The sequence below is a fragment of the Erpetoichthys calabaricus genome, chromosome 16 (assembly GCF_900747795.2).
Source record: "Erpetoichthys calabaricus chromosome 16, fErpCal1.3, whole genome shotgun sequence".
Taxonomy (NCBI): Eukaryota; Metazoa; Chordata; class Cladistia; order Polypteriformes; family Polypteridae; genus Erpetoichthys; species Erpetoichthys calabaricus.
In genome coordinates, this window is record NC_041409.2 from 47102290 (window position 1) to 47129581 (window position 27292).

The window sequence follows — 27292 nt, forward strand, 5'->3', positions numbered from 1 at the left end:
ACTTTAAATTGAAGGCCTGAAGCTTTTGTGTTTCTAGTTAATTTCTCTTTCACTTTAATCTGGCAGCCATCCATCTGTGACCCATCTGAGTCTTAAAGGGACAGAACACATAAAATGTAATACACCTTTCATTTATCAGGTCCAAGAGGCATAACATGAAAATCAAGTCTACTGTATATTAAAAAGATGCCCATGCATACAAGAAGAAGTGCTTTAACACAAAGTGAAATAGGAGCAGAAGAAAACCAAGATCACACCAGTGTGTCCATCAAAATACTAAGAAAGGATTCTGAGGAAGACCTTTATTACAATGCAAAATGAATCACAGCACATGTTAAAAACGGGGCATGAATGAGTTTAACACTGTTTAATAATCTTTATTGATGTGAACTTGAATGGGCGCTGGAATCTGTGGGGGGTGTTTGTGGTCTAACAAAAAGAAAAAAATAACAGAAATTGCTAAAGTGAAACATGAACAACATAAGATAAAGAGCATTTGAATTTTGCAAACTACTACTATTGAGCAAATATTAGTCAAGCAATAATTTTCGGGCTTGCAATACAGTTCAAATACAATTTAACATCCAACCAACTAAATTATTTATTAATAAAAAAAATCTCCATATAAAATGCAAAACTGCCTCACTCAGTCACTCATCTTATATATAATTTGCCAGCCTACTCACTCACTCACTCACTCACTCACTCACTCACTCACTCACTCACTCACTCACGTCCGAAGCCGAATGCGCAGTCGCTTTCTGCGCAGCTGCCCGAAAAACCTTACGAGACCGACATCGTAGCAGGTGGTGGATTTACGGCCGCGAAAATTCAAAGAGAAAGGCGACTTCGATTAAAGCTCTAGAGGCCTAAAAGGCGATATAAATATATATAAATATATATATATATATATATATATATATATATATATATATATATATATATATTGTGATAGACGGCCAGGAACCCTGCCCCACCAGGATAGGATGCCTGGAGGAAGGAGGAACCGGGAGAGCAGCACTTCTTTTCCCTGGTCACCCGGACAGTCCTTGATCCCTGGGGGACAGTGTTTCCAGGACACCAGGAAGTGCTGACAGACCAGGGATGGTTTATGCCCAGAGTGCTTCCAGGTGCAAGGGCAGCACTTCCGTCACACCGTGGAGTGCTGCCGGAAGTTCATCGTTAGGCACCTGGTGCACATCCGGGACAAGATAAAAGGTGCCGCCTCCCTCCATTCGGGGAGCCAGAGTCAGGTGGAAGAAGGACGGAGCTTGCGAGACAGGACTGGAGGTGGCCGAAGGAACCAAGGACTGGACATTGTAAATAATTTGTAAATATTTGTGTAAATAAATGTGTGTGTTGTGGACACTGCATTGTTGTGTCTGTCTGTAGCCAGGCTGCCTCTTACAATATATATATATATATATTGTGGCAGATGAACAGGGATCCTGCCCTACCGCGATGCCTGGAGGAAGGACGGACCGGGAGAGGGGCACTCTTTTTCCCTGGGCGCAAGAGGGCAGTCCCCTTGGATTCCATCAGGGCCACGAAAATGGAGCTGGGAAGCTCAACCCTGTGGGAACCCGTGGCCACCAACAGGGGGTGCCTGGACGGTCCTAGAGCCCGCAAGTGCTGCCGGAAGATCATCACCGAGCACCTGGAGCACATCTGGGACATGATAAAAGGGGCCGCCTCACTCCCTTTGAAGAGCCGGAGTCAGGAGGAGGAAGATGGAGCTAGCAAGAGAGGAGTGGTAGGTGGCCGAAGAGGAAAAGGACTGAGTAGTCATGCATGAGTTGGAGGAACCGAATTGTAAATAGTAGTTGTAAAAAAACTGTGTGTTGTGGACATTTGGTGTCGTGTCTGTCTGTGGCCGGGCTGTTATAATACATATATATATTGTCACACATGTACGCTTGGGAGGCAGGCTAAGGGCTTAACCGAGGGCTGAAAACAAGAGTAGGTTTTTTTGAAGTGCACTAATCTTTCCTCTCCTTCTCCTACGGATCCCCCAAAGGGAAACCAACATAAAGTACTTCCTGCTTCCCTTGCATGACCGCGCCCCCTAACGAGGTCATGTTTGGCTTCAATTATTGGACTCTACCTCTTCCTCCCTGGCTATTATAAAAGCCCAGCTCCTTTTGTCTTTAGTTGTCCCTGTTTTGGACACGGAACCAGACATTGCTCTGTATATTTTAGAACACATTTTTCCTGTTGCTATCCCGTAGCAAAGCTGTAAATATAAAAATGAGCTATAATTAAAGCAACTTCATTAGTGCAAAAACTTGGCACATTGTTAATGGCTGGATATTCTGACCAAACTTTCACCAACAGATGTTGTGGATTTTTGCCCCCCAGACACAGACAGATGGACTCAGAATGTCCCCAAAATACACATGGTTTATTTTACTTTTCTGCACAACACAATGCAACCACAAATCTTCCCAATAACTCAGTTGTTTTCTTTTTGTCTTTCTTTTCTTTTCTTTGCCGCCTCCACTCCTCTCCTGCAAGCTCTGTCCTCTTCCAACCGACTAGAGTGGAGTGGAGTGGAGTGAGGCGGCCCCTTTTATACCCCACCTGGAAGCACACCAGATGTTCCTCAATTAAGTTCCGACAGCACTTCCGGGTGTGGTAGAAGTGCTGTGTTTTAAACCCAGCTCCCCTTCTAGCAGCACTTCCGGTTGAGGCGAAGTGCTGCAGACCACAGCTCCGGAGTTATCCCAGTGCCCCCTGGTGTTGGCCACGTAACCCAACAGGCTTGAGCTTTACAGCCCCATGCTTGTGGCCCCGATGTAATTCAGGGTGACTGTCCTTCCACATCCCAGGGAATGGTTTGCCCTTTTCTTGGTCCCCTGCTCTCCCAGGCTTCCCGACAGGGCACGATCCCCGGCCGTCCATCACAATGTATTACTACTTAATAACACAAATGAATGAATTTACTTGTCCTTATTTATCACACAGCTACTGTATTATTAATTAGAATCATTAGACATAACTCCAAACTCACATTAATTTCATATCTTTATGTTTACCACACTTCAGCTTTGCCCATAATGCTATTTAAGTGCCATTTCTAACAAACAAAACCTGATTAGCTAAGTTCTTCTAACTAAAACAGAACGACACCATCAATAGGTAGAATATATGGAGTAAACTACCAGTTCGTTCATTCTGTTCACAAAGGTAAGAAAGGCGGCAGTTTAAAAGATTTTCTCAAGTCAATTAAATTGTAAAGATCCCAGTTTAGAACATTACATTACAACGTTAGAAAAATTTAGATGAGAACAGGCTGTTCAGCCCAACAAAGTCTGCCAATGCTATGCACTTAATTCTTACAAACCAACATCAGGTCTAGTTTTGAAAGTCCCTAAAGTCATACTGTCTACCACACTACTTGGTAACATATTGCATATATCTATGGTTCTCTGTGTGAAGAAAAACGTCCAAATGTTTGTGTGAAATTTACCCTTAACAAGTTTCCAGCTGTGCTCCTGTGTTCTTGACAAGCTCAATCATTCCACTGTACTAATTCCCTTCATAATTTTAAACACTTCAATCATGCCTCCTCTTAATTTTCTTTTGCTTAAACTAAAAAGGCTCAGCTCCTTTAATCTTTCCTCATAATTCATCCCCTGTAGCCCTAGTGTCAGCCTAGTTGCTCCTTTCTTTTCTAGAACTGCTATGTCCTTTAGTAGCCTGGAGAGGAAAACTGCATACAGAACTCCAGATGAGGCCTCACCAGTGTGTTATAAAGCTTGAGCAGAACCTCCTGTGACTTGTACTCCTGTGGTAGAAATCAACATCTTAATTTAAGAAAGAAATGTACCCTCTAACAAGACAAGTCTGATAAAACCTTTTTGTCTGAGTCTGTAATCAGGAAGGAGAAAAGCTTGTCCTTCTGCGTCATTTATTTCACCTGCATCCAAGTGAAGTCTCACTATTGTGTTATTTAACTTAAGTATAAACTCTCTTGATTTATACTCCACACATCATATTAAATGTTGTTAAATTCATTCTCCATGAAAACATTTAATATTGATTAAGATTAAAAATGTGTCTAAGACAAATCACATGGGGTAACATATAAAAAAATAATACATTTTGGGTAGAGCATTTCTTTAAAGTGTAGCCCTTGACTTCTGGGGTCACGGCCAACTGGCTGACCAACAGTTCCATGTCTTTGGGTAGCACACAGACATTTACCTGAAGGGCTAGGTGCACCTATAGTTTCCTGCTGCACCCTTGTGGCCAGGGGACTAATAGCAGCTTGTATTCTGCTGTATGTAATGTCATCTCTGTTACTATTTGGATAATTAAAGTCCTCCATGACTATAATGTCCCTCTCTAAACTTGCATCTTTATTATTACATAAAAATGCACAAATTTGGGGATTCCATCCCGAATAACAACAGGCAACAACAAAATAGTTATGAAGAGTAATCAAAAAGGACTGAGTCCCAAATAGACTAACTGAGGAGGAAAGGTGCGGGCTTTTATAGTTGTAGTAGAGGAAGAGGTGGGCCCATGCGGGGAATGGTGGAAGTGAGGCCTGTAGGAACGCGCGGTATGGACTGGAGGGCGGAAGTTGGAGCTGGTTTACATGGGTTTCCCTTCTGTGGATCTGTTGAAGAGGAAGAACAGGGGTTAGTGAGGCTAGTGCACTTTAATAAATCCTTCAGTTGACATCTTTCTCTCTGTTAAGCCCTTTGACTGCCTCCCATTCGCACGTGTGACAGCATATAATTAACAAAAGTAACTAACATCAATGAAAGACTCAAAAATGAAAAAGACATAAAACAGGAGTTTGAACCACAACCAGAGAAGGAACCCAGTCTGAAGTACAACAGGCGACTTACAACATTTGAGATGCAATTGGTTTAATTTCCTTTGTTTTTCCAAATGAAGCACAGGCAAGTGTAGCAACTTGCTCATGGTCACACATGTCAATTGTAGGATTTGAACCCATAACCACAGAGTCCAAAGCCTTAACATCTGTGCCACACTGTCTTCCTAAGCATCTGTGTATTTGATATTATACTACTAATTGTCCCTTCATGTGACATTTTAAACCTGATCCGTCCTAAACTCCCTGGACCCTTATTCCCAATTTTAAATGGTCCTTGACTAACCTACTCATATGCTTCCTGAATACATCGGTGCCTATCAGGTTCAAATGTAACCTGTCACAGCAAAACAGGTCCCATCTTTTCTAGAAGGAGCCCCAATGCCCCATAAACCTACGCCCTATTATCCAACACCAAAATTTGAAACTTGTTATGCCTTCTAATCTTCTCAGACTTACCTGGGCTGGTCTGTGGCACATATAGAACTTTGGAGAAGACCACCTTGTCAGTTGTGCTCCTCAGGCTAGCACGTAGCTTTTTAAATTTGAACTGCAGAACTGACAGCATTCCCTTATATATGTCATTTGCTCCAACACAGACAATGACTACTGGATCTTCCCCAAACTGTGCACCTGGGAGACAACAAACTATTTGAGACTCTCTATCTCTGGAGCAAATCAGTATCTTATTTCCCTTGGTATGACATGAAATTACAACAAGCCTAATGAAACACTAATATTACAATTGGTATGTCTAGCTTAATAAAGACATACAAAATGTTTATCAATATTATATAACAACAACAACATTTATTTATATAGCACATTTTCATACAAACAATGTAGCTCAAAGTGCTCTTATTTATTCACTCTCTTTCAGGCTTTTACAACCACTTTTGACACTCCATGACCCACCCACACTATACATTTGAGTATAAGGAACTTTTCAAATATCTACTTTTGCTCCTGTAAAGTGTAAAAACACCTACACAGCCCCTTTGTAAGTAACCAAAAATCAAAATTTTTAGGAGCAAAAGATAAATTTTAATGAACTCACATAGAATTATAGCACAGCACTATGTATAACTTCCACTTAAACAAGAAGGAATGACATCAAACATTAGTAAATCAATCTCACAACAGGATCTCTCTCAGGATTTAATCTGGCTATTTGCACTGACATTAAGATTTGAAAACAGTGATGTGGACATGCAGTATCTGACAATATTGCTTCATAAATTCTACAGTACTTGGACAAACAAGATCTACAGTTGTGTGGCATTATGTAATCAGTAGAAACAGTGCAAGATCTTTGAAAGAAACAGAAACACAACATTACTAATGACATTCTTTAAGTATTTTATTAGAATTATATTTCTGGTAGCAGCTTGTTTCACATCAGGTTGGCACATAGGTTGTTTCGTGCAATATCAAATGTGACTTAACCTTGCAGGTCTTGAGAAGGAAATGTAAAGTTAACTTCTATCAAGTCCTAAAATTGCAATGTACTAGTGTGTTTTACATCAAATTCATCTTCTAAGTAATTTTATGCATTTATTTATAAGATACACATAGATTAAGATTTTTTATAACGGTAGTATTACATGTGTGGAAATATCTCTTTGTTCTGCTATGGACTTTAGGCAGTAGTGTCATCTGTCTGTTTCTTTTCCATTTCATTTGCTAACTGAGGCAAAATAACAAGATCTTTGTCAGTGCTAGCACAGTTAAAAAAAGGATAGAGGGGCAGTTTAGTGCTAAATTTCAAAGTATGAATACGAGAAGTGTCATCCAAATTATAGTAGGAAAGCTCTCCTTTGTCATAATCCAGAAACACTCCAATCACACTGGCCTTCTGTTTTGAAGTTGACTCTGTTTTTTGTTCACACTTTATAGCAATAAACTTCTTTTCTTTCCACTTCAGTGCCCAGTAATTCTTCCTGGCCTTAGTCTTGTCTTTTACTTCACTGAAGTCTGAGTCACTGGTGACACCCAGCCTCCATTTATGAATGTCTCCCACCTTCACCTCCCAGTAGTGTCTCCCAGCAGTGAAGCTGTCATTGGCAATGGCACAGTCCCATCCTGTTAGCTTGATTTTTGCTTTTGCTCTGACTTTCTTTCCGTCTGCTGACACTTTAACATTCCTTGATGATTTGACTTGGTTTATTGTTATATTAACTGTGTAAAAAGAAACAAATATTTGACTAAATACTTTATCCATTTTACATCAAATATAATTTTAATATACTAAAAGGTTTACAATATTTTTTGATAAAAAAACTAAAAGATACCAGCCAGTAATACCCTTTTTAAAAACCTCTTCACCAAAGCTATATGTTTTTTACCTTTTACTGAGCGCATCTTTTCCAGTTCTACAAGAAAAAAAACAGTAGAAAATTATCATTCCTCACACTGGAGTTTACTCCTTCATGATACAAATACAATTAATGCCATACCTTGGCTTGAGATGTATCCTCGTTCTTCTGTTTAGGAGACAGAGAAATAATGAGAACATCAAGTAACCCAAAAGGAAAAAAATAACTTTAGCTTAAAATCCAGGCAGCCTCATTGACCACCTGAACTCTGCAATCCATCAGAAATGCAAACTAACTGTAACACCAACAGGTTTCGGAAAATAATTTGGAAATGCTGCAAATATTTTAATCATTCGGGTTTTGTTTTTATGTGAAAAATCGTCAAAAATACTTTAAAATATTTTCTGTGGATATATATGCATTAATGTCCAACTCATGTCCAACTCCACCATGGTTGGTCCCAAGCCCGGCTGCAAAAGGAGGTGTGTTGGACCCACGCCAGGGGCCATAAAACTCTGGTATTAAACTGATGGAATATGTAACAAATCTATGCGCTCATGCTACTGCATCTGGGGTAGCCAATGCACCATCATTGGGGATCCATGGTACTGGTGACAAGTGGACTACTGGTCATAGGAAATTCATTGTGCCAAAATTGGAAACCTGCATCGCTGCGTGGAGTATACGAACTGGCCACCATGTTGTCCAAAAGGAAATCATAGTCTAGGAATTACTGAAATGCAAAATCTTGGCAGTGTCGAAATTACGACTCACTGGACCTGGAACACTAATCATTTCCACCGGCAGTTGATGAAACGAGGACGCTGTACTACTCTGGTAGTGGAAAACAAGAAGCAGGTGTTGAATTAATGGTGGATAGCTCGGCTGACAGAAACATAATCAGTTTCCAGCTAATATCAGTTCACCTGGCAGTGCTTACCGTTGATGGTACCATTAAGACTCACACTCTGTCTACAGACCAACTGAGACCATCTTAGATGCAGCCAAGGACGATTTCTACAACAAACGCCAACATACACTGGACATGATTCTGAAGACTGAACTTGTTGTATTGACTGGAGATTTCAATGCCCACATTGGTGCAGACCAGTCTGGATGGGAAGAAACAATGGGCAGACTCAGCCACAGGGAGATCAATGGTAATGGATTGCATCTGTTATCCTTCGCCACATCTAAACATTTAATTTGGGGAAAAACCCACTTCCAGCATCCCTACAAACATCAGCTCACATGACGAAACCCATCAGGCAAAGATTCGGCCTTCCTAGACTACATTTTGATCAGCTCTCAATTCCGAATATCACTCAAGGATGTTCGTTCCATGAGAGGGCCAGATTGCAGATCCGACCACTACATAGTCAGTGCTAAGATACAGCTGTAACTCCATCTGGCAAAGTTCAAGAAACCTCCATCAGCCAAGCTGAACTGGACACGTCTGAGGGATCCAGCAATCAAGCAAAAAGACTGGCATACAATCATTGAAGAATAGAAAGGCACCTGAAATGGACCAAGTCACCACTGTAGTGATCAAGGCTGGAGGGGACACCCTACTGCATCGACTACACACACTTTGGCATTGAGTTGGCAGTCGGGATATGTACCAATTGCTTGGAAAAATAGATAGATAGATAGATAGATAGATAGATAGATAGATAGATAGATAGATAGATAGATAGATAGATAGATAGATAGATAGATAGATAGATAGATAGATAGATAGATAGATAGATAGATAGATACTTTATTAATCCCAAGGGGAAATTCACATACTCCAGCAACACCTTACTGATACAAAAAACAATATTAAAGATTGATAATAATGCAGGTAAAAACAGACAATAACTTTATATAATGTTAACGTTTACACCCCCAGGTGGAATTGAAGAGCTGCATAGTTTGGGGGAGGAACAATCTTCTCAGTCTATCAGTGGAGCAGGACATTGACAGCAGTCTGTCGCTGAAGTTGCTCTTCTGTCTAGAGATAACACTGTTTAGTGGATGAAGTGGATTTTCCATAATTGATAGGAGCCTGCTGAGCGCCCGTCTCTCTGCATCAGATGTTAAACTGTCCAGCTCCATGCCAACAATAGAGCCTGCCTTCCTCACCAGTTTGTCCAGGCGTGAGGCGTCTTTCTTCTTAATGCTGTCTCCCCAGCACACCACCACGTAGAAGAGGGCGCTCGCCACAACCGTCTGATAGAACATCTGCAGCATCTTATTGCAGCTGTTGAAGGACGCCAGCCTTCTAAGGAAGTATAACCGGCTCTGTCCTTTCTTACACAGAGCATCAGTATTGGCAGTCCAGTCTAATTTATCATCCAGCTGTACTCCCAGGTATTTATAGGTCTGCACCATCAAAAAAGCTGTCATTGTGCCAGTTCTGGAGAAAGGTGACAATTGCGACTGCAAGAACTATTGTGGCATCAGCCTCCTTTCCATTGTTGGCAAGGTCTTTATGAAGATCATCCAATCCAGGCTACAGAAATATCATAAACAAACCAGCCAAGAAGAACAATAAGGATTCAGGCCAAATCAAGGCTGCTGCAATCAAATCCTCGCTATTCACCAACTGATGGAAAAAGAATCAGGTGGGGACGTCAAACAGTCATTGTCTTCATCACGTTTGACTGCATCCAATTGCCAGCCCTTTGGAAAGCATTGGAGGCTGAGTGGATCCTTCATAAGATCACCCGACTCCTCCAAATTTCATATGATGGCTTTACTAGCTCTGTGTGGATTCGAAATGAGCTATCTGAGGAATTGAGGAATCCAAACTGGAGTCCGCCAAGGGAATGTTGCTTCTCCCTTGCTCTTCAACACAGTGATCGACGCCATTATGAATAAAGCATTCAAGGGCAGGCATGACATGCAGTACAACAAGTACAACTTTGTGACTTATTTAATGTTCGCAGACAACAGCACCATATTGTAAGAGTTCAATTTGAACGCTGCTCCAGTGTGTACCTGGCATGTGTCTGAGTCTCATATCCTTCTGAGCTTATGCCTAAAAGCTGACGCTATTATTTTATTATTCACTATGATAAAATGTATTTCTTGTCTTTTACATAACCCCTTAAGAGAAGTGCTATATTTATGGCACAACTTTTCCCTTACAATACTGTTTCCTGTTTTGTACCAAGTTGGATCATAATATATATATATATATATATATATATATATATATATATATATATATATATATATATATATATATATATATAGGCAATTGTTCTTTTTCTCCTTCCTTTTAAGCATTCACACAGCTCCCAAAAAATAAAAATGAAAAACATACATTTAAAAAGTCACGTACATCCTAAACAAACAGGACTATCAATCAAAATCTGCCAAGTCCTGTTAGTGATTAGGTGTAACCAATCATGTTAAAAGTTTTCTGAATTTGTAATGAATTCTTTTTAAAGAAAAGTGGCCTAATCAATGAATTGTATAAATATAGCAGTGGCTAGCATGTAATACACTTGTTAGCTCTTTGAAGATTTAGATAAAGAATAACATTTGACGCTTTCTCCTGCCTGTGTTTTATTGCTTAAATCGGCGCATTCCAGTGGGGTGCGGGTGGAGGGGAGGTAAGTGCCTGTGTGTATTAAATTTTCTTCTACAGTTTCTGGCGCCTTAACGTGGGGCTCCAAGGTTCACCTGGTGAGGGGACCACTCGGACCTGGAACCTCAAGAAGAAGAGGCCAGAAAATAGTTAGCGTCTGGTGGGACCAGATCCGGCAAACTTTAGGACTGGCCCGTTCCTAGTCCACTGCTGGGACCCAAGATACAGGGACTCCGGACTCCGCGTCGAGGAGATTTGAACCCACGGTCAGGTAGGAGAAAGTTATATATTATATAAAGTTTAGGATAGGGTTTTTTTTTTTCTTTATAGGTCGTGCACAAGGGGAGAATACAATAAAAAAAAAAAAAAAAACTCAGCTGAGTAAAAGAATCCAGGCTCCTATCGGTGGCTAGATAGGACCGGTATCGGGTTCAATCCCCTATCGGTGGCTTGACAGGGGTAAAGATTGAAGCTCCAGGGATATATATCTATATATATATATATAAAAAAAAATTAAATTAAAAAAAAAAAATGTATGTGTGTATAGAAATGAGGTTATGCTAAGCCGGCATTGAGTGAAATAAATAGGTAAATAAAAAATATATATATATATATGTATTTTTATGCATATATACTGTATATAGAGAGAGAAATACATATAAATAGGATATGATAAATATATGTGTGTTATGATTTAAGGGTGATATTCAAAGTCTGATGTGAAAGGAATGGTGTGTGACTTTGAAAAATGCCTTCCAGAATTAATATAGGTACCTAGGAATATTAAAATAGGTGTGGGTTCCAATTAGATGTGATCGGGATAATATAAACTGTGGGAAAAGGCCGGGATAACAGTTTAAATAAACCTGGGTGGTGTGTAAGAGCGAGTGTATGCATTGTGGTTGGCCAAGGCGTATGTTGAAATAAAGAAAGTTTACTGAGGATGGAATAGGTAGGTGGAGTCTGAGAAGCGAGAATAAACTTACATTTTAACCTGCTGAAGTTTGTTCCATTAGTGATAATAATAGAATATATTATTGCGGTTCAAGTATTGGACCGGACAGAAAGTGAAGGACTGTTGATCATCAGTATAATAAAGGAAGGATATAAGTTTACAGAATAATGAGAAAGAATGTAAACCAAAACAATGGCGAGTGTCTGATAGTTAGTAGGAGTGTGTTAAAGGAACTATACATACTAAGGTGATATGTTAACGCTGAGGGTTACTAGGTGGAGACGTGTGGACTGGCCTGACAGCCAAGTCAGTGATGAATATGTGCAGTGTTGCTGTGGTGACTCGTTGCTGTTCAGGAGCAAGATGACAGCCGTGACCGAGTTCACGGAGGAGGCTTTAAAAGGCTTTTGGGGGAGAGATGCGAACTTAGAACTTATCACAGACGTCTGGACTAGTCCCGCTTTGGGACCACTACAGTATACAAGGAAAATGAACTGTTGCCAGTGGAAAGAACTGTGTCGTTTATGATTATTGCTGATGTCTTGAAAAAGACTGTGCCTGTCTCAAATGTCCTCCCCATTCACCACGTGCTTTATTCCTTGTATCTCCTTATCCAGTGACCCTGCTTTAATATTCTTTTATATTTGTCGGCGATTGTATTAGCTGTGGACCTGATCTCCTTTTCCAACCACTGCACTATGCTGAACATTTTTTTTACATCCTACAAAATAAGACTCTCCCCTTTCCAGATTTGTTCCATTCTTCAGTTATATGACAAGCCTGCTCGGGTCTAGTTTTGCACGTCTCCTGGTGTAAAGAGTTACTTAGATATAGTGGAAGGATTCAGGTATGTGGACAATGGGTTGTGCATGTTAGATTAGGACAAAGGGCAAGCTGAAAAATAAAACAAGACTCCCCATTAAGGCTAAGTGTGATCCAATGTACATTACAAATCGGTGTATTTCGGAGAATATTGATTTTTCATCGGTGGCTGAATTCCCAAGTCCACCTGTTATCCTCTCCGGTAAATATACCAATATTATATGTTATCAGGTTTGTTAATTCTCAGTGTTATGTGCAGGACTTGCGGGAGGTGAAGGTTACACTTCGCTCCCAGGTCGCTTATTGCGCCGCATCCCGCAACCCTCCTGTCCTCCATTCCATCTGCAGTAAACCAGTTCTCTGTTACTGACCTTGCGTTTTCTCTTCTTTTCCATTGTCTTTTGACTTCTGATTTTAAATACTCTACCTTTCTTTCTTTACGTGTGTCGAGTCCCTTTCATTGGTGATATTATAGTGTTTTTATTTAGTATGTAGATGATCTGTTGCTTTGCTCTGATTTAAAGAAGAATTGAAAAAAAACACACTAAAGCTTTACTTTTCTTTCTAGCACAAAATTGCCATAAAGTTTCCTGTTCTAAACTCCAGCTGGTTACATAAAAGAGAAAACGGATGTTTTGTGACTCTCGTATCGTGGCCGTAAGACTTGTGCTTCGTCCTGAAATTATGCAACAGTTGCTACCTTTTCTCGGCAATGGGTCTTAAAAAAAAAAAACAAACAAAAAAAAACCTCACGTCAGCCCCTAGATTTGTATTAAACTGAATTTTTAAGTAATTGGCTGAAATGTGCATACAAAATTTAGAAATCTCTGAAATCTGTCTCTAGAGCGCTGGATTAATTTGGGTTACAATGAGTTTTGACTGTGTGTGATACTTGGTAAATGGAAACGTCTCCAAATTTGCTCATAAAACTACTTGTACATGTACGAAACATCTTTCATTCGAACCCTGATCGCGTTCTAAGGAAAAGTGTTCTTTTAAAAGTAATAAAATACAACGGAGACAATTTCTTTCAAGAATTAAAATATTATTGGTGTGTGTTGTGATGCTTTTGAGAAATATTAAATGTATATTGAGCTTGGATGAGTGCAAAACTACTGTTAAGATAATGAAGTATGGTGACACAGTGCTTAGCACTGCTGCTCAACAACAGGAAATGAATGCTTGGGCTTATATGCTTTCTGTGTGGATGAGATGTAAGTGCTTTAAATTGCAACAGTTTAACTGCATTCGAGTATGTTTTCCATTATGTTGAAGAGGTTTTTGTGACTGCAGTGTATTAAAACAACATTTGACTGAGTTTGGAAATATGGTTGAAGAGAATGTGTGAAATGTATATGAATGACACGATTGATAAAACTATGCATGAAACTGAGAATGTGTATGTATAAGTGTGTATATACATATACAGTGATCCCTCGTTATATCGCGCTTCGCCTTTCGCGGCTTCACTCCATCGCGGATTTTATATGTAAGCATATTTAAATATATATCGCGGATTTTTTGCTGGTTCGCGGATTTCTGCGGACAATGGGTCTTTTAATTTCTGGTACATGCTTCCTCAGTTGGTTTGCCCAGTTGATTTCATAAAAGGGACGCTATTGGCAGATGGCTGAGAAGCTACCCAGCTTACTTTTCTCTCTCTCTCTCTCTCTCTTGCGCTGATTTTTTCTGATCCTGACGTAGGGGGATTGAGCAGGGGGGCTGTTCGCACACCTAGACAATACGGACGCTCGTCTAAAAATGCTGAAAGATTATCTTCACGTTGGCTACCTTCTGTGCAGCTGCTTCGTGAAGCGACATGCAGCACGTTGCTTCGCATACTTAAAAGCACGAAGGGCACGTATTGATTTTTTTATCTGTCTCTCTCTCTCTGCACCTGACGGAGGGGGTGTGAGCTGCCGCCTTCAACAGCTTTGTGCCGCGGTGCTTCGCATACTTAAAAGCAAACAGCCCTATTGATTTGTTTGTTCCTTTGAAGAGGAAGATATGTTTGCATTCTTTTAATTGTGAGACTGAACTGTCATCTCTGTCTTGTCATGGAGCACAGTTTAAACTTTTGAAAAAGAGACAAATGTTTGTTTGCAGTGTTTGAATAACATTCCTGTCTCTCTACAACCTCCTGTGTTTCTGCGCAAATCTGTGACCCAAGCATGACAATATAAAAATAACCATATAAACATATGGTTTCTACTTCGCGGATTTTCTTATTTCGCGGGTGGCTCTGGAATGCAACCCCCGCGATGGAGGAGGGATTACTGTATTGTATGTATGTATATGTATTATATATATGTGTGTGTGTGTATCTATGTGTATATGTATATATATATATATATATATATATATATATATATATATATATATATATATATATATATACTGTATATGTGTGTGTGTGTATGTTGTATGTATGTATATATATTATATATGTATTGTTCAAACTGAGAGATCTCTGAATTCAAGTGGAAAATATGATTAAGTGTAATGAAAAAAAAAATGTGTATACTGCCTTCTTTATAAGTAAAAAAAAAAGTTTTTTTTCTAGTAATTGCAAATTAAATTTAAAGTAAAACGAGACATATTCTCTAGGAAAATGTGGAAAGTTGTATTGAGCACTGGCTTTCAGTCTAGGCAGTGTTCCATATTAAGATATGCTGTACAAAAGGGAGGTTAAAAGAATAAATAGATAAACGAAAAAAAAAAGGGAATGTGGTGCTTAATTTATATTGTAATTAGAAACTGTGCCCCTACTGCCAAGTGATCTACACAGGCTTCTAAACCTTTGCATTGACACTTGAGTGTCAATTGCATAAGGGTGGAAATTTAACTATTAACACAGACTTGCGCTATGTCATAATCATGGATTTTTTGGAAAATGTGAGGGTACAAGACCAGTACTGGCTATCCAATTCAGCACAATACTTTGGTGTATAATTTGTTTGATGCGATTATGGAGCCTAGCCAAAATTACTGCAATAAAGTGCCAGATATATTCGAATAACCAAGATGTGGTGTGCCGTGGTGTAGAAGGGTACAGCCCGGACACAGACAGGCAGACACGTTGCAGTCCATCACCACACGTTTATTTACACAATTCACTATTTTATACAAGTCCTTACGTGCACCTCACCAAATCCCCACAGTCCCCCAAAGTCCAGGCTTTCACCAGCCACTTTCTTCTTCCTTTCCACAACACACACAGGGCTCCTCCTGCCGCCTCCTCAGACCTCGTCCACCTCCTCACCCGACTCCAGCCTTGATTGCAGGGCGGCGGCTCCTTAAATAGGCGGCTGATTGAGGGCCGCACCCGGCCACCTGCCACATGACTCCCCCGCTAGCTGAGACCTCCTGGGACCAGCGAACCATTCCGGGAGGACGGGAACCCCTCGGCGGCAAGCCAACACATTGTAGCCTAGGACCCGATCCTGCAAATCCAAAAGAAAAACAAGGGCGGAGGCGTTGCCCTGACGCAGCCCCTCGGCTCGTCCTCAGCTGGGCCAACGCTCTCGGCCCCGATCGGCGCCCCGATGCTCCCTTTCTCGGCTTCCCAGCGCGAGCAGTCCGTGCTCCCCGCCACGGAATCACCAGTGGGATTACACTCCGTTTCGACCTCTCCAGCTGCGGGATTCTCCTCTGCCTTCGCAGAGGACGGCCCTTTGCGGGACACGCGCACCCAGCAGCATGTCCTCGCTTATCGGAGGAACTGGCTTCCCCAAGCCGCTTCCTCCGTTTACTTTGGGACGCCGCGACGGTTCGGATCTGCCCATTGTAAGAGGGCAGACCCAGCCCCGCTGGCGTCCGGAGCTTAACGGGGTCGGTCTCCCTTACCTTCCCCACTGTGCCTCTCCGTCCAGGAGCTCCTGCAGTGCGCCGATCCTCTTCTGCCTGCGGCTCTCGATCCGACGCCACTGCCATCCCTCCTGAGTCCAGCGTCTCCGCCCGGAGGGCACATCGCTCGGCCGGCGGCGACAGCACAAGGCGCAGTTGTTCTTGCAGCTCCTGCAATATCGCCACCAAGGAGAGAGAAGCAGACGGCGGTGGGCTTACCACGCGAGTAGTTCCACTCACCGGCTGCTCTCTGTGGACACTTCCTTGCTGCCCACTCGGGTTTCTTCTCGGCACGAGATGGACATTCCCTGCTCCCGCCTCTGACCAATCGTTGGCGGGAGGACAGGACACGCTGCCCAATCCCGTGCCTGCTACGAGGAGGGACCTTCGGTCTGCGGCCTCCTCACCCTCATTCCACACTCGAGGGCGAGGTTCTGGGCAGCTCCGCGGCTGCTGCGGCTGCAGCATCTCCTTCCAGGCAGCTCTCCTAGCTGCCACCGCGCTCCCAAGCTGCCCCTGAAACACAAAGTCTGAAACCGGACCGCTAATGGTCCGCAACACTGTATTCCCCTGCGGGGTTCGGTGCACGCCGCCCCTGCGGCACGTGGGTGAGCTCGCCTGCTGTGCCGGGCCTTCCACAGACAATATTTTGAATGCAGGTCCGCACCTTGTGCCAGGTGCAGCATCCTGCCGACTACGCCACTGTAGAAGGGTACAGCCCGGACACAGACAGGCAGACACGTTGCAGTCCATCACCACACGTTTATTTACACAATTCACTATTTTATACAAGTCCTTACGTGCACCTCACCAAATCCCCACAGTCCCCCAAAGTCCAGGCTTTCACCAGCCACTTTCTTCTTCCTTTCCACAACACACACAGGGCTCCTCCTGCCGCCTCCTCAGACCTCGTCCACCTCCTCACCCGACTCCAGCCTTGATTGCAGGGCGGCGGCTCCTTAAATAGGCGGCTGATTGAGGGCCGCACCCGGCCACCTGCCACAGTGGTATTATTGGGCCAAAGATGCCACTTGGAGGCCTAACGCGCCTGCTGCGCCCACTGCGCCATTGACTGAAGTTTTTTATTTACAGACCAGTGCAACACCCACAGATGTTCGGACTTGGAAATAAGAAGGATGATGATGAGATATGGCGCCACCTACAGACTAACAAACTTTTTCTGCCCAAGTTTTCTTTTCTAGGCTTTGCGAAGATTGCTCCTGGATTAAATTATGCTGATGAAGACAACATGATGCCACATGTGGAGAGCTTTTGGAGGACTCCAGAGTTCTCGCTTTATGCTGCAGCGTACTGTCAGAAGTGTGTGGTGTGCATGAAACATAACATAGGAAAAGGACTGAAGGCTTCCAAAGAGCACTGAAAGGCGAGCACTCCCAACTAAAAGAGTCCTGGGGTGTGGCCCCCTCCATCAAGGCTAAAGATTAGACAATCCACCTTGGCGATTGGGTTCTGATCTGAGATATTCGGCGAAAGCACTGACACCAACCCTGCTGGTGAGGTCTGCGCCAAGTCCTCCTGGTTACTCCTCATGTTGTAAAGGTTAAAGACACCAATTCCTGGATTCACCTGTCCCACTGTAAGAAGATCTGTTTGGGAAGGTTAACATGAACATAAAGGCAGTAATCATTGTGTGCATGATATGCACCATCCTATGGACTTGTATGCTGTGACTGTGGTCTGAATTCGACCCGGTGCATGGCGCGAAGGGAGAACTGGCCATGGCGATTAAAACATCCCACCCGGACTAATAATACTTGGTGATGAATAGAACTGTGCTGCTTTTAAGAACAAACTGCTGTCTCCCTATCTTTAGTAATGTGTTGTCAATAATGCTGTCCAACACTATGATAAATAATATGATCCTTTGAATTTCCCCTATAAATCCAACTGCCCCTTCTCTGAATGATCTTAATGATTCTGAAGCTTTTCTTTTTCATATTACTGATATTGATGATATGTAAGAAAAGTGAACCGTTTCGGTTAAAAGGGAGGAGTGTAAGAGTTAAATTTGAACCCTGCTCAAGTGTGTATCTGGCATATGTCTGAGTCTCATATCCTTCTGAGCTTATGCCTAAAAGCTGACACTATTATTTTATTATTCACTATGATAAAATGTATTTCTTGTCCTTTACATAACCCCTTAAGAGAAGTGCTATATTTATGGCATAACTTTTCCCTTACAATCTTGTTTCCTGTCTTGTACCAAGTTGGATCATAATATATTTATATATACAGTATATATAGGCCATTGTTCTTTTTCTCATTCCTTTTAAGCATTCACACAGCTCCCAAAAAAAAAAAAGAAAAACATACATTTAAAAAGTCACGTACCTCCTAAACAAACAGGACTATCAATCAAAATCTGCCAAGTCCTGTTAGCGACTAGGTGTAACCAATCATGTTAAAAGTTTTCTGAATTTGTAATGAATTCCTTTTAAAGAAAAGTGACCTAATCAATGAATTGTATAAATATAGCCTGAGGACATTTTTTTCCTTGGTAGCAATGTGACTAGCATGTGGCTAACATGTAGTACACTTGTTACCTCTTCGAAGATTTAGATAAAGAGTAACAATTGACGCTTTCTCCTGCCTGTGTTTTATTGCTTAAATTGGGGCATTCCAGTGGGGGGGTTGCCTGTGTGTATTACATTTTCTTCCACAATATTCACCCCCATTGCTGATTCTCCTCTATTGATCCGAAATGTAGACCCAGCTCAAACAAGACCTGAACAAGCTTGAGGTCTTCCAAACACGATGCCTGTGGCAGATCTTGGGTGTCTCCTTCCATGACTGTTTTCGAAGTGAAATCATACATACAAACTGCAACCACCAACCAACAGTTGAAGAGTCAGTACAACTAAATAGGCTGAGATGGTTCAGCTACATCTACAGAATGAACACCCTGAGGATTGGAAGATTCAAAGAGTGGCACCTAAAAAGATGTGGTCCAAATGAATTGAGAAAGATCTGAGAAATCGTCGACTCAGCCTCAACGATGCCAAAGCCATAGCCATGGACAGAATAGCATGGGAAGGCATTATACGTATAATCCGAAATCCAGAGGTACCTACAGCAGTGTATGGGCTCTGGAGAAAACCCCTTCCTATCACCAGCCAAGGATCAGAGAGAAAGAGGTATGAATCGATGTATTTATTCAAAGAATGTAAAGTTTGTTTGTGTCCTAAAAGAAAATTTATATTTGAAAAGCTTCTTTGGATTACTTTTTATTTTTCTCTTTTTACTTACAGCAGATTTTCAACCCAGCCACAGGGGGATGCACAAACCAGTGTGTTTCTTCATGCCAGTCCCAAGCCCGGATAAATAGGGAGGGTTATGTCAGGAAGAGCATCCAGTGTAAAATTTTGCCAGATCAATATGCGGGCAACAATACAGATTTCCATACTGGATCAGTCGAGTCCCTGGTTAACAACAACCGCCACCAGTACTATTAGCCAACAGGGTGCTGGCAGAAATTGGGCTACTGTTGGCAAAAGAAGGAGAAGGAGAGGGGGGAGATGTGTCTGTAGGAAAGAGAAGAGGAGGAAGGTAAAGAGAGTGGAACTGAGGGTAGGAACTTTGAATGTTGGAAGGGTAATGGGAGACAGTTAGTCGATATGATGGAGAGAAGGAAGGCTGATATAATGTGTGTGCAGGAGACTAAATGGAAGGGGAGTAAGGCCAGGTGGATTGGAGGTGGATTCAAATTGTTCTATCATGGTATGGATGGGAGGAGAAATGGGGTAGGTGTTATTCTGGAGGAACAGTATGTCAAGAGTGTTTTGGAAGTGAAAAGAGTGTCAGACAGAATAATGATTATGAGGCTGGAAATTGGAGGTGTGATGATGAATGTTGTTAGCGCATATGCTCCACAGGTTGGGTGTGCGATGGAAGAGAAAGAAGATTTCTGGAGTGAGCTGGATGAAGTGATGGACAGTGTACCCAAGGGACCTAAAGTGGTGATTGGAGTGGATTTAGGTATAGTGTCAAGGAGAGGAATGAAGAAGGTCAGATGATAGTTAATTTTGCATAAAGGATGGGAATGGCTGTGGTGAATACATATTTTAAGAAGAGGGGGGAACATAGGGTGACGTACAAGAGTGGAGGAAGATGAACACAAGTAGATTATATCCTATACAGAATTGTCAATCTGAAGGAGATTAAAGACTGCAACGTGGTGGCAGGGGAAAATGTAGTTAGACTGCATAGGATGATGGTCTGTAGGATGACGTTGGAGATCAAGAGGTTGAGGAAAGTGAGGGCAGAGCCAAGGATCAGATGGTGGAAGCTGAAAAAGGAAGACTGCAAGGTTGAGTTTAGGGAGGAGGTAAGATAGGCACTGGGTGGCAGTGAAGAGTTATTAGACAGCTGGGCAACTGCAGCAGAAGTAGTAAGGGTGACAGCAAGGAAGGTGCTTGGCACGACATCTGGACAGTGGAAGTAGGAAAAGGAAACCTGGTGGTGGAATGGAGAAGTACAGGAGAGTATACAGAGGAAGAGGATGGTGAAGAAGAAGTGGGATAGTCAGAGCGATGCAGAAAGTAGACAAGAGAACAAGGAGGTAAGGCACAAGGTGAAAAGAGAGGTGGCGAAGGCTAAAGAAAAGGCGTATGATGAGTTGTATGAGAGGTTGGACACTAAGGAGGGAGAAAGGGGCCTGTACCAATTGGCTAAACAGAGGGACCGAGCAGGGAAAGATGTGCGGCAGGTTAGGGTCATAAAGGATAAAGATGGAAACATGCTCACAAGTGAGGAGGGTGTGTTGAGAAGATGGAAAGAGTACTTTGAGAGGCTGATGAATGAAGAGAATGAGAGAGAGAGAAGGTTGGATGATGTAGAGATAGTGAATTAGGAAGTGTAATGGATTAAAAGAGAGGAAGTAAGGACAGCTATGAAGAGGATGAAGAATGGAAAGGCCGTTGGTCTAGATGACATACCTGTGGAAGCGTGGAGGTATTTAGGAGAGATGGCAGTGGAGTTTTTAACCAGATTGTTTAATGGAATCTTGGAAAGTGAGAGGATGCCTGAGGAGTGGAGAAGAAGTACACTGGTACCTATTTTTAAGAATAAAGGTGATGTGCAGAGCTATAGTAACTACAAGGGGATAAAATTGATGAGCCACAGCATAAAGTAATGGAAAAGAGTAGTGGAAGCTAGGTTAAGAAGGGAGGTGATGATTAGTGAGCAGCAGTATGGTTTCATGCCAAGAAAGAGCACAACAGATGCAATGTTTCCTCTGAGGATGTTGATGGAGAAGTATTGAGAAGGCCAGAAGGAGCTGCATTGTGTCTTTGTGGACGTGGAGAAAGCATATGACAGAGTGCCTAGAGAGAAGTTGTGGTATTGTATGAGGAAGTCAGGAGTGGCAGGGAAGTATGTAAGAGTTGTACAGGATATGTACGAGGGAAGTGTGACTGTGGTGAGGTCTGCAGTAGGAGTGACAGATGCATTCAATGTGGAGGTGAGATTGCATCAGGGATCAGCTCTGAGCCCTTTCTTATTTGCAATGGTGATGGACAGGTTGACAGATGAGATTAGACAGGAGTCCCCGTGGACTATGATGTTTGCTGATGACATGAGCAAGAATAGGGAGCAGGTTGAGGAGACCCTGGAGAGGTGGAGATATGCTCTAGAGAGGAGAGGGCAGAGGAATGGTGAGGATGCAGGGAGTAGAGTTGGCAAAGGTTGATGAGTTTAAATACTTGGGATCAACAGTACAGAGTAATGGGGATTGTGGAAGAGAGGTGAAAAAGAGAGTGCAGGCAGGGTAGAATCGGTGGAGAAGAGTGTCAGGAGTAATTTGTGACAGACGGTTATCAGCAAGAGTGAAAGGGATGTTCTACAGGACGTTAGTGAGATGTTATATGAGTTGGAGACAGTGGCACTGACCAGAAAGCAGGAGACAGAGCTGGAGGTGGCAGAGTTAAAGATGTTAAGATTTGCACTGGGTGTGACGAGGATGGACAGGATTAGAAATGAGTACATTAGAGGGTCGGCTAAGGTTGGGCAGTTGGGAGACAAAGTCAGACAGGCGAGATTGCGTTGGTTTGGACATGTGCAGAGGAAAGATGCAGGGTACATTGGGAAAAGGATGTTAAAGATAGAGCTGCCAGGCAAGAGGAAAAGAGGAAGGCCTAAGAGGAGGTTTATGGATGTGGTGAGAGAGGACATGCAGGTGATGGGTTGTGACAGAGCAAGATGCAGAAGACAGGAAAATATGGGAAAAGATGATCCGCTGTGTTGACAGGAGCAGCCAAAAGAAGAAGAAGACTTAGAGCAGATATTCATTTATTAAGGACTTTCTTTCTCTCGCGAGAGTGCTGAATGGGCGGAGCTCTGTGAGAAAGTGAGAGTGAGAGCGGAAGTGTTTGAAGGTTTGTGATTTTACTGTGTCTTTCCTGCTTTTTTGTTCTTAATTGATATTCTGTCTCTGTTTATCTTTTTGTTGGAGTGGTTTATTCTGAGGAAGGCCAGAATAGCCACCTCAGGAGGGGTACGTTTTCGGAACGGTGATTTCGAAAAACTCAACCGACAAAATGGAGTGAAGCTAATGCCAGAAGCGACCTGTTCTCTAGAAGAATGTGTTCATAGATTGATAGAAAATGAAGTTGTTATAAGGGACACTTTAACTTCCATAATGCCTCTTACAGCTCCAACAAAAAAGATTACCTTATCTAATGTACCTCTTTTTCTTTCTAACGAGACCCTTGAAAGAGAGCTATTTCACTATGGACGTGTAATCTCGCAGATTAAACGAATACCTTTAGGATGTAAAGCACCTCAGTTGAAACATGTGATGTCTTTTCGGAGACAAGTTTTAATGATTTTAAAGAATACAGCGGATGAGTTAAACATAGCATTGAGGTTCCAAGTGGACAGTTACGAATATGTTATCTTTGTCACTTTGGAACCAATGAAATGCTTTAAATGTGGCAAAGCTGGTCATGTAGCCAAAGACTGCACAGATGTTGATAAGGCTGCAGATACAGGTAAACAACTGACCCCAGATGTAACCCCGAGCCCCCTGGGGTGGTGGCTACAAGAATGAAGACAGTGTTGGGGCATGTCAGTCACCCTGATCAGAGTTACTGTGTACCAAATAGGTCCATATATGACAACATCTTTTCTATTAGGGATACATTTGAAATCTGTAAACTGTTTGGATTGCACAGTGGTCTCATTTCCTTGGACCAGGAGAAGGCTTTTGATCGGGTGGAGCACCAGTACCTTTGCTGAGTACTAAAGGGATTTGGTTTCCCACCCTGCTTTGTTTCCATGGTCCGGGTGCTCTATAGTGACATTCAGGGTGTACTGAAAATCAATGGTGGGCTGAGTGCTCCATTCAAAGTAGACAGAGGGATTAGACAGGGTTGCTCCTTGTCTAGCATGTTGTATGCCCTGGCTATACAACCCCTGCTGATCAAATTATGGAGAGTGGTGGGTGGACTGTCTGTCCCTGAGTGTTCAGTGCCTTTAAAGATCTCAGCATATGCAGATGATCTCATAGTATCAGTTGCAAAACAACAAGATGTGGATGGGCTGGTATCCATGCTGGATGAGTTCCAAAAAGAATCCTCAGCTAAAGTAAATTGGACCAAGAGCTTCACGGTCCTATTGGGTAACTGGATGGGTCCTTTTCCTACATTGTCAGCTGGACTGAAATGGAAAAGAGATGGAATTAAATACCTGGGATTACATCTAGGAGGCATAAACAGTGACATTAAAAATTGGGAAGGAACTGCAGAAAATGTCAGAAACTGATTACAACGCTGGAGATGGCTACTTCCCCAACTGTCATATAGAGGACGGACGCTAATCATAAACAACCTTGTTGCATCTGCTCTATAGCACAGGTTGGCATGCTTTGAACCCCCACCTGACACTGATTACTGAAGTGCAAAGGGAGTTGATTAGTTTTTTTTTGGAATGGAAAGCATTGGTTGTATCAAGGCATTTTGCCAGAAGTGCAGGAGGACAAGGACTGGTAGGACATTTGTAGCAGGAAAAATGCTTTCCGACGACAAACTCTGCAAAACCTGCTCTATGGTCATATGGCTGTGTCCTGAAAGCTGCTAGCGTGTGCTCTCCTGTGGCAAGTTGGCAACCTGAAATTAGGCCAAGTGCTTTTCTTAATGGACAATGATTCCTTCCCCATTGGTAATGTTTCAGACTTTTACCGAAGTGTATTGAGAATCTGGCAACAGTTGGATTGTCGCGTAGACGAAAGATCCTTAAATTTATATTGGACTTTAGAGTTGCCAGTTGTTTCTAACATGGCAGTAGAGTCGACATCTCTGAAACAACGCCTAATCAGGGCTGGTATTGTACAAATAAAACATTTGATTCAACCACAGGCTACTCATTTGGCTGAGCGCAGAAAAGGTGGCTGCAGCTTTAGGTCTGAGCTCTGTGTGCACAACAGAAAGATTTTTGCGGCAGATTTGTTTGAATATGCCTTCAACAGCTAAGGATTTATTGCAAGACCTTTTCAAAGCTACAGATTACCCAGAGCCTTTGTCTGTGTTTCCAAATTTGTTAATTAATGCCAAACAGAACATGATGGAGGAAAACGGCAGGATACTGAGAAAAACTAAATATCTTCCTTTTGACTCTGTGGAAGGTAAGGAAGCTATATAAAGTGTGTGTCCAAGCTCGATACCATTCCCAACTATGCAGATACCCGGATACACCATGGAGGGATAAACTTTGGAGGGGTGGAGGGCGTCGGCCCCATTTGGGACAGTCTGTACAGTTCACCATTGAATAAGAGAACTGGCGATCTGCGATGGAGAATTGTTCACGGGATTGTAGAAGTTAATTCTTTTTTGTCTTTAATTAGCTCCAACATCTCAGAGATATGTCCTTTTTGCCAACAAAGAGAGACTGCTTTTCACTGTTTTCTTTACTGTTTTAGGATTCAACCTCTTTAATCTGTACTTAGCAGTGTTTTAGTGTTTTGGGTGTTTATTTTACCAATCAGGTTTTTATATATGGTTTTGCTAATGTGAGAGCAAAAAAGAATGTTGGCAGGTTAGCAAATGTTTTATTGGGCCAGGCTAAGCTTGCCATTTATATCACCAGGAAGGAGAAAATTAAGAGTGACAGGGTTTCTTTAAGGCACAATTAAAATAATAATTTTCTTAGATTTCAAGATTTATAGGATGACCCACAATTTGCAAACATTTATAGAACAGTGGTGTGCAATGAATGCAATTTGTAAAATTGTTAATGAGGAGTGTGTTTTTGTTTTGTGATTTAATTATATTTTTTCTTTTGGTGAATTAATTATTATGAAACTACGGCAGAATACTCATTCATAGGTTACATAGGATGTTCTTTTTTTGACGGTTTGTTGATTTTTGTATTGATTGTTGAATGTTTAATAAAAGGTATATTTAAAACTGAAACTCTTTCTTTCTTTCTTTGCAGTTCTTCCCTGCTTGGGAGAAACTTTTGCCTCTGGTGCTTCTGTAATAGGGTGTATTCAGGCTCGTATGGTATAGCTGTAAGCAAATGGTACTGTTGTGTTACTCCTCTTTAGAGTCACAAACAGAAATCTATACAGAAGTGCTACATTTTGTGGTGTTCCATCTATTGAAATGAAATGCATTTTATTTCCACATGCATAACAAAATGATGATACATTGATGACACATTGCAAAATTTAGCACAAACAGTACTGCTGCTGAGACCTCTATACCAAATGTTATACACCTTAGCCTACCAACAGACCAAAACAAAAACACTATAACTAAATCAAGGCACAAATCTAATATTATTCTTTATGTAGCTGACATTTTTACCCAAGATAACTTACAAACACTGTGATATACAACATATTTATATGCTTGACAAGAATCAAATTTAAGAAATAACTAAGAATAACAATTTAGGAAAAGGACAAGAAATTTAGTACTATTGCTGACACCATTTATAGCAAAGGAGCAAATGTGATTTCAGCCCTGATACAGTATGAACAAATAGTGCAAGGCTAGATATCCCAAATGATGACAATCCTATGGCTTTAACAGCTGTGGTCATGAAAACCTTTGAGAGGCAGGTTTTAACTCACCTGAAGGACATCACCATTTCCCTGTAGGACCCCCTTCAGTTTGCTGATAGTGCAAACAGATCAGTGGATGATGAAGTAAATAGGAGTCTGCACTACATCCTGCAACTATTTGACAACCCATGGAACTATGCAAAGGTTCCATTTGTGTATTTCAGTTCAGCATTTAATACAATCACCCAGAAGTCCTCCACTTTAAACTCACCCACCTTCTTTGTCCCTGCTTCCGCCTGTCAATGGTTTACTAATTGACTGACAAATAGGAAATAACAGGTGAAACTGGGGAAACTCACCTCTAACTCCTCCACAATCGACACTGATGTCTGACAGTAGTGTGTGCTCTCCCCACTTATCTTTTCATTCTATATTAACCGCCTTACTCTTACACTTTTTCTCAAAAGAACATCTAAAATGCATTTTACAGCCTGAGTAATCCTCAGGTCTATTGCTTATGCATTAGAGACGCATCCAAACAGTTGCCCGAGTGATACTCGTGACTAATGGTTTTGGTATTGTTTTCACAGCCTGAGAGACACTCGGGTCTAATGCTAAGGAGATTAATGACTGTACTTCTAAGGACCCCTCTGTTCAACTCCTCAAATATGAGTTTGACGCAACCATCACTGGACTCATAAGAAATGATAATGAGTCTGCATACAGAAGGGAAGTTGAGCACAGGGCCCTTTGGTGTGGTCTGCACAATCTGGATCTAAATGCCATCAAAACTGTGGAGATGACAGTGGGCTTCAGGAGGGACCCTCCAATATTACATCCCGTCTCAATACTTAAAAATATTGTGTCAATTGCGGAAACCGTCACAAATCTTAATATCAGGAATGGA

At 41.9% G+C, this 27292-nt stretch overlaps 1 protein-coding gene across 2 annotated transcripts in view; it reads right to left on the reverse strand.

Annotated features, from left to right (window-relative positions):
• Window positions 1-6188: 6188 nt before the first annotated feature.
• Window positions 6189-27292, reverse strand: part of LOC114666574 (butyrophilin subfamily 3 member A2-like) — a 138016-nt gene continuing 116912 nt past the window's right edge. For both annotated transcript variants that reach the window (XM_028821481.2, XM_028821480.2), the window contains 3 exons: window positions 7303-7329; window positions 7192-7218; window positions 6189-7024 (listed from right to left, as the gene is read on the reverse strand). In XM_028821481.2, the coding sequence (XP_028677314.1) occupies window positions 6486-7024; window positions 7192-7218; window positions 7303-7329 (593 nt within the window). In that variant the 3' untranslated portion in view covers window positions 6189-6485. The remainder of the gene's footprint in view (window positions 7025-7191; window positions 7219-7302; window positions 7330-27292) is intronic.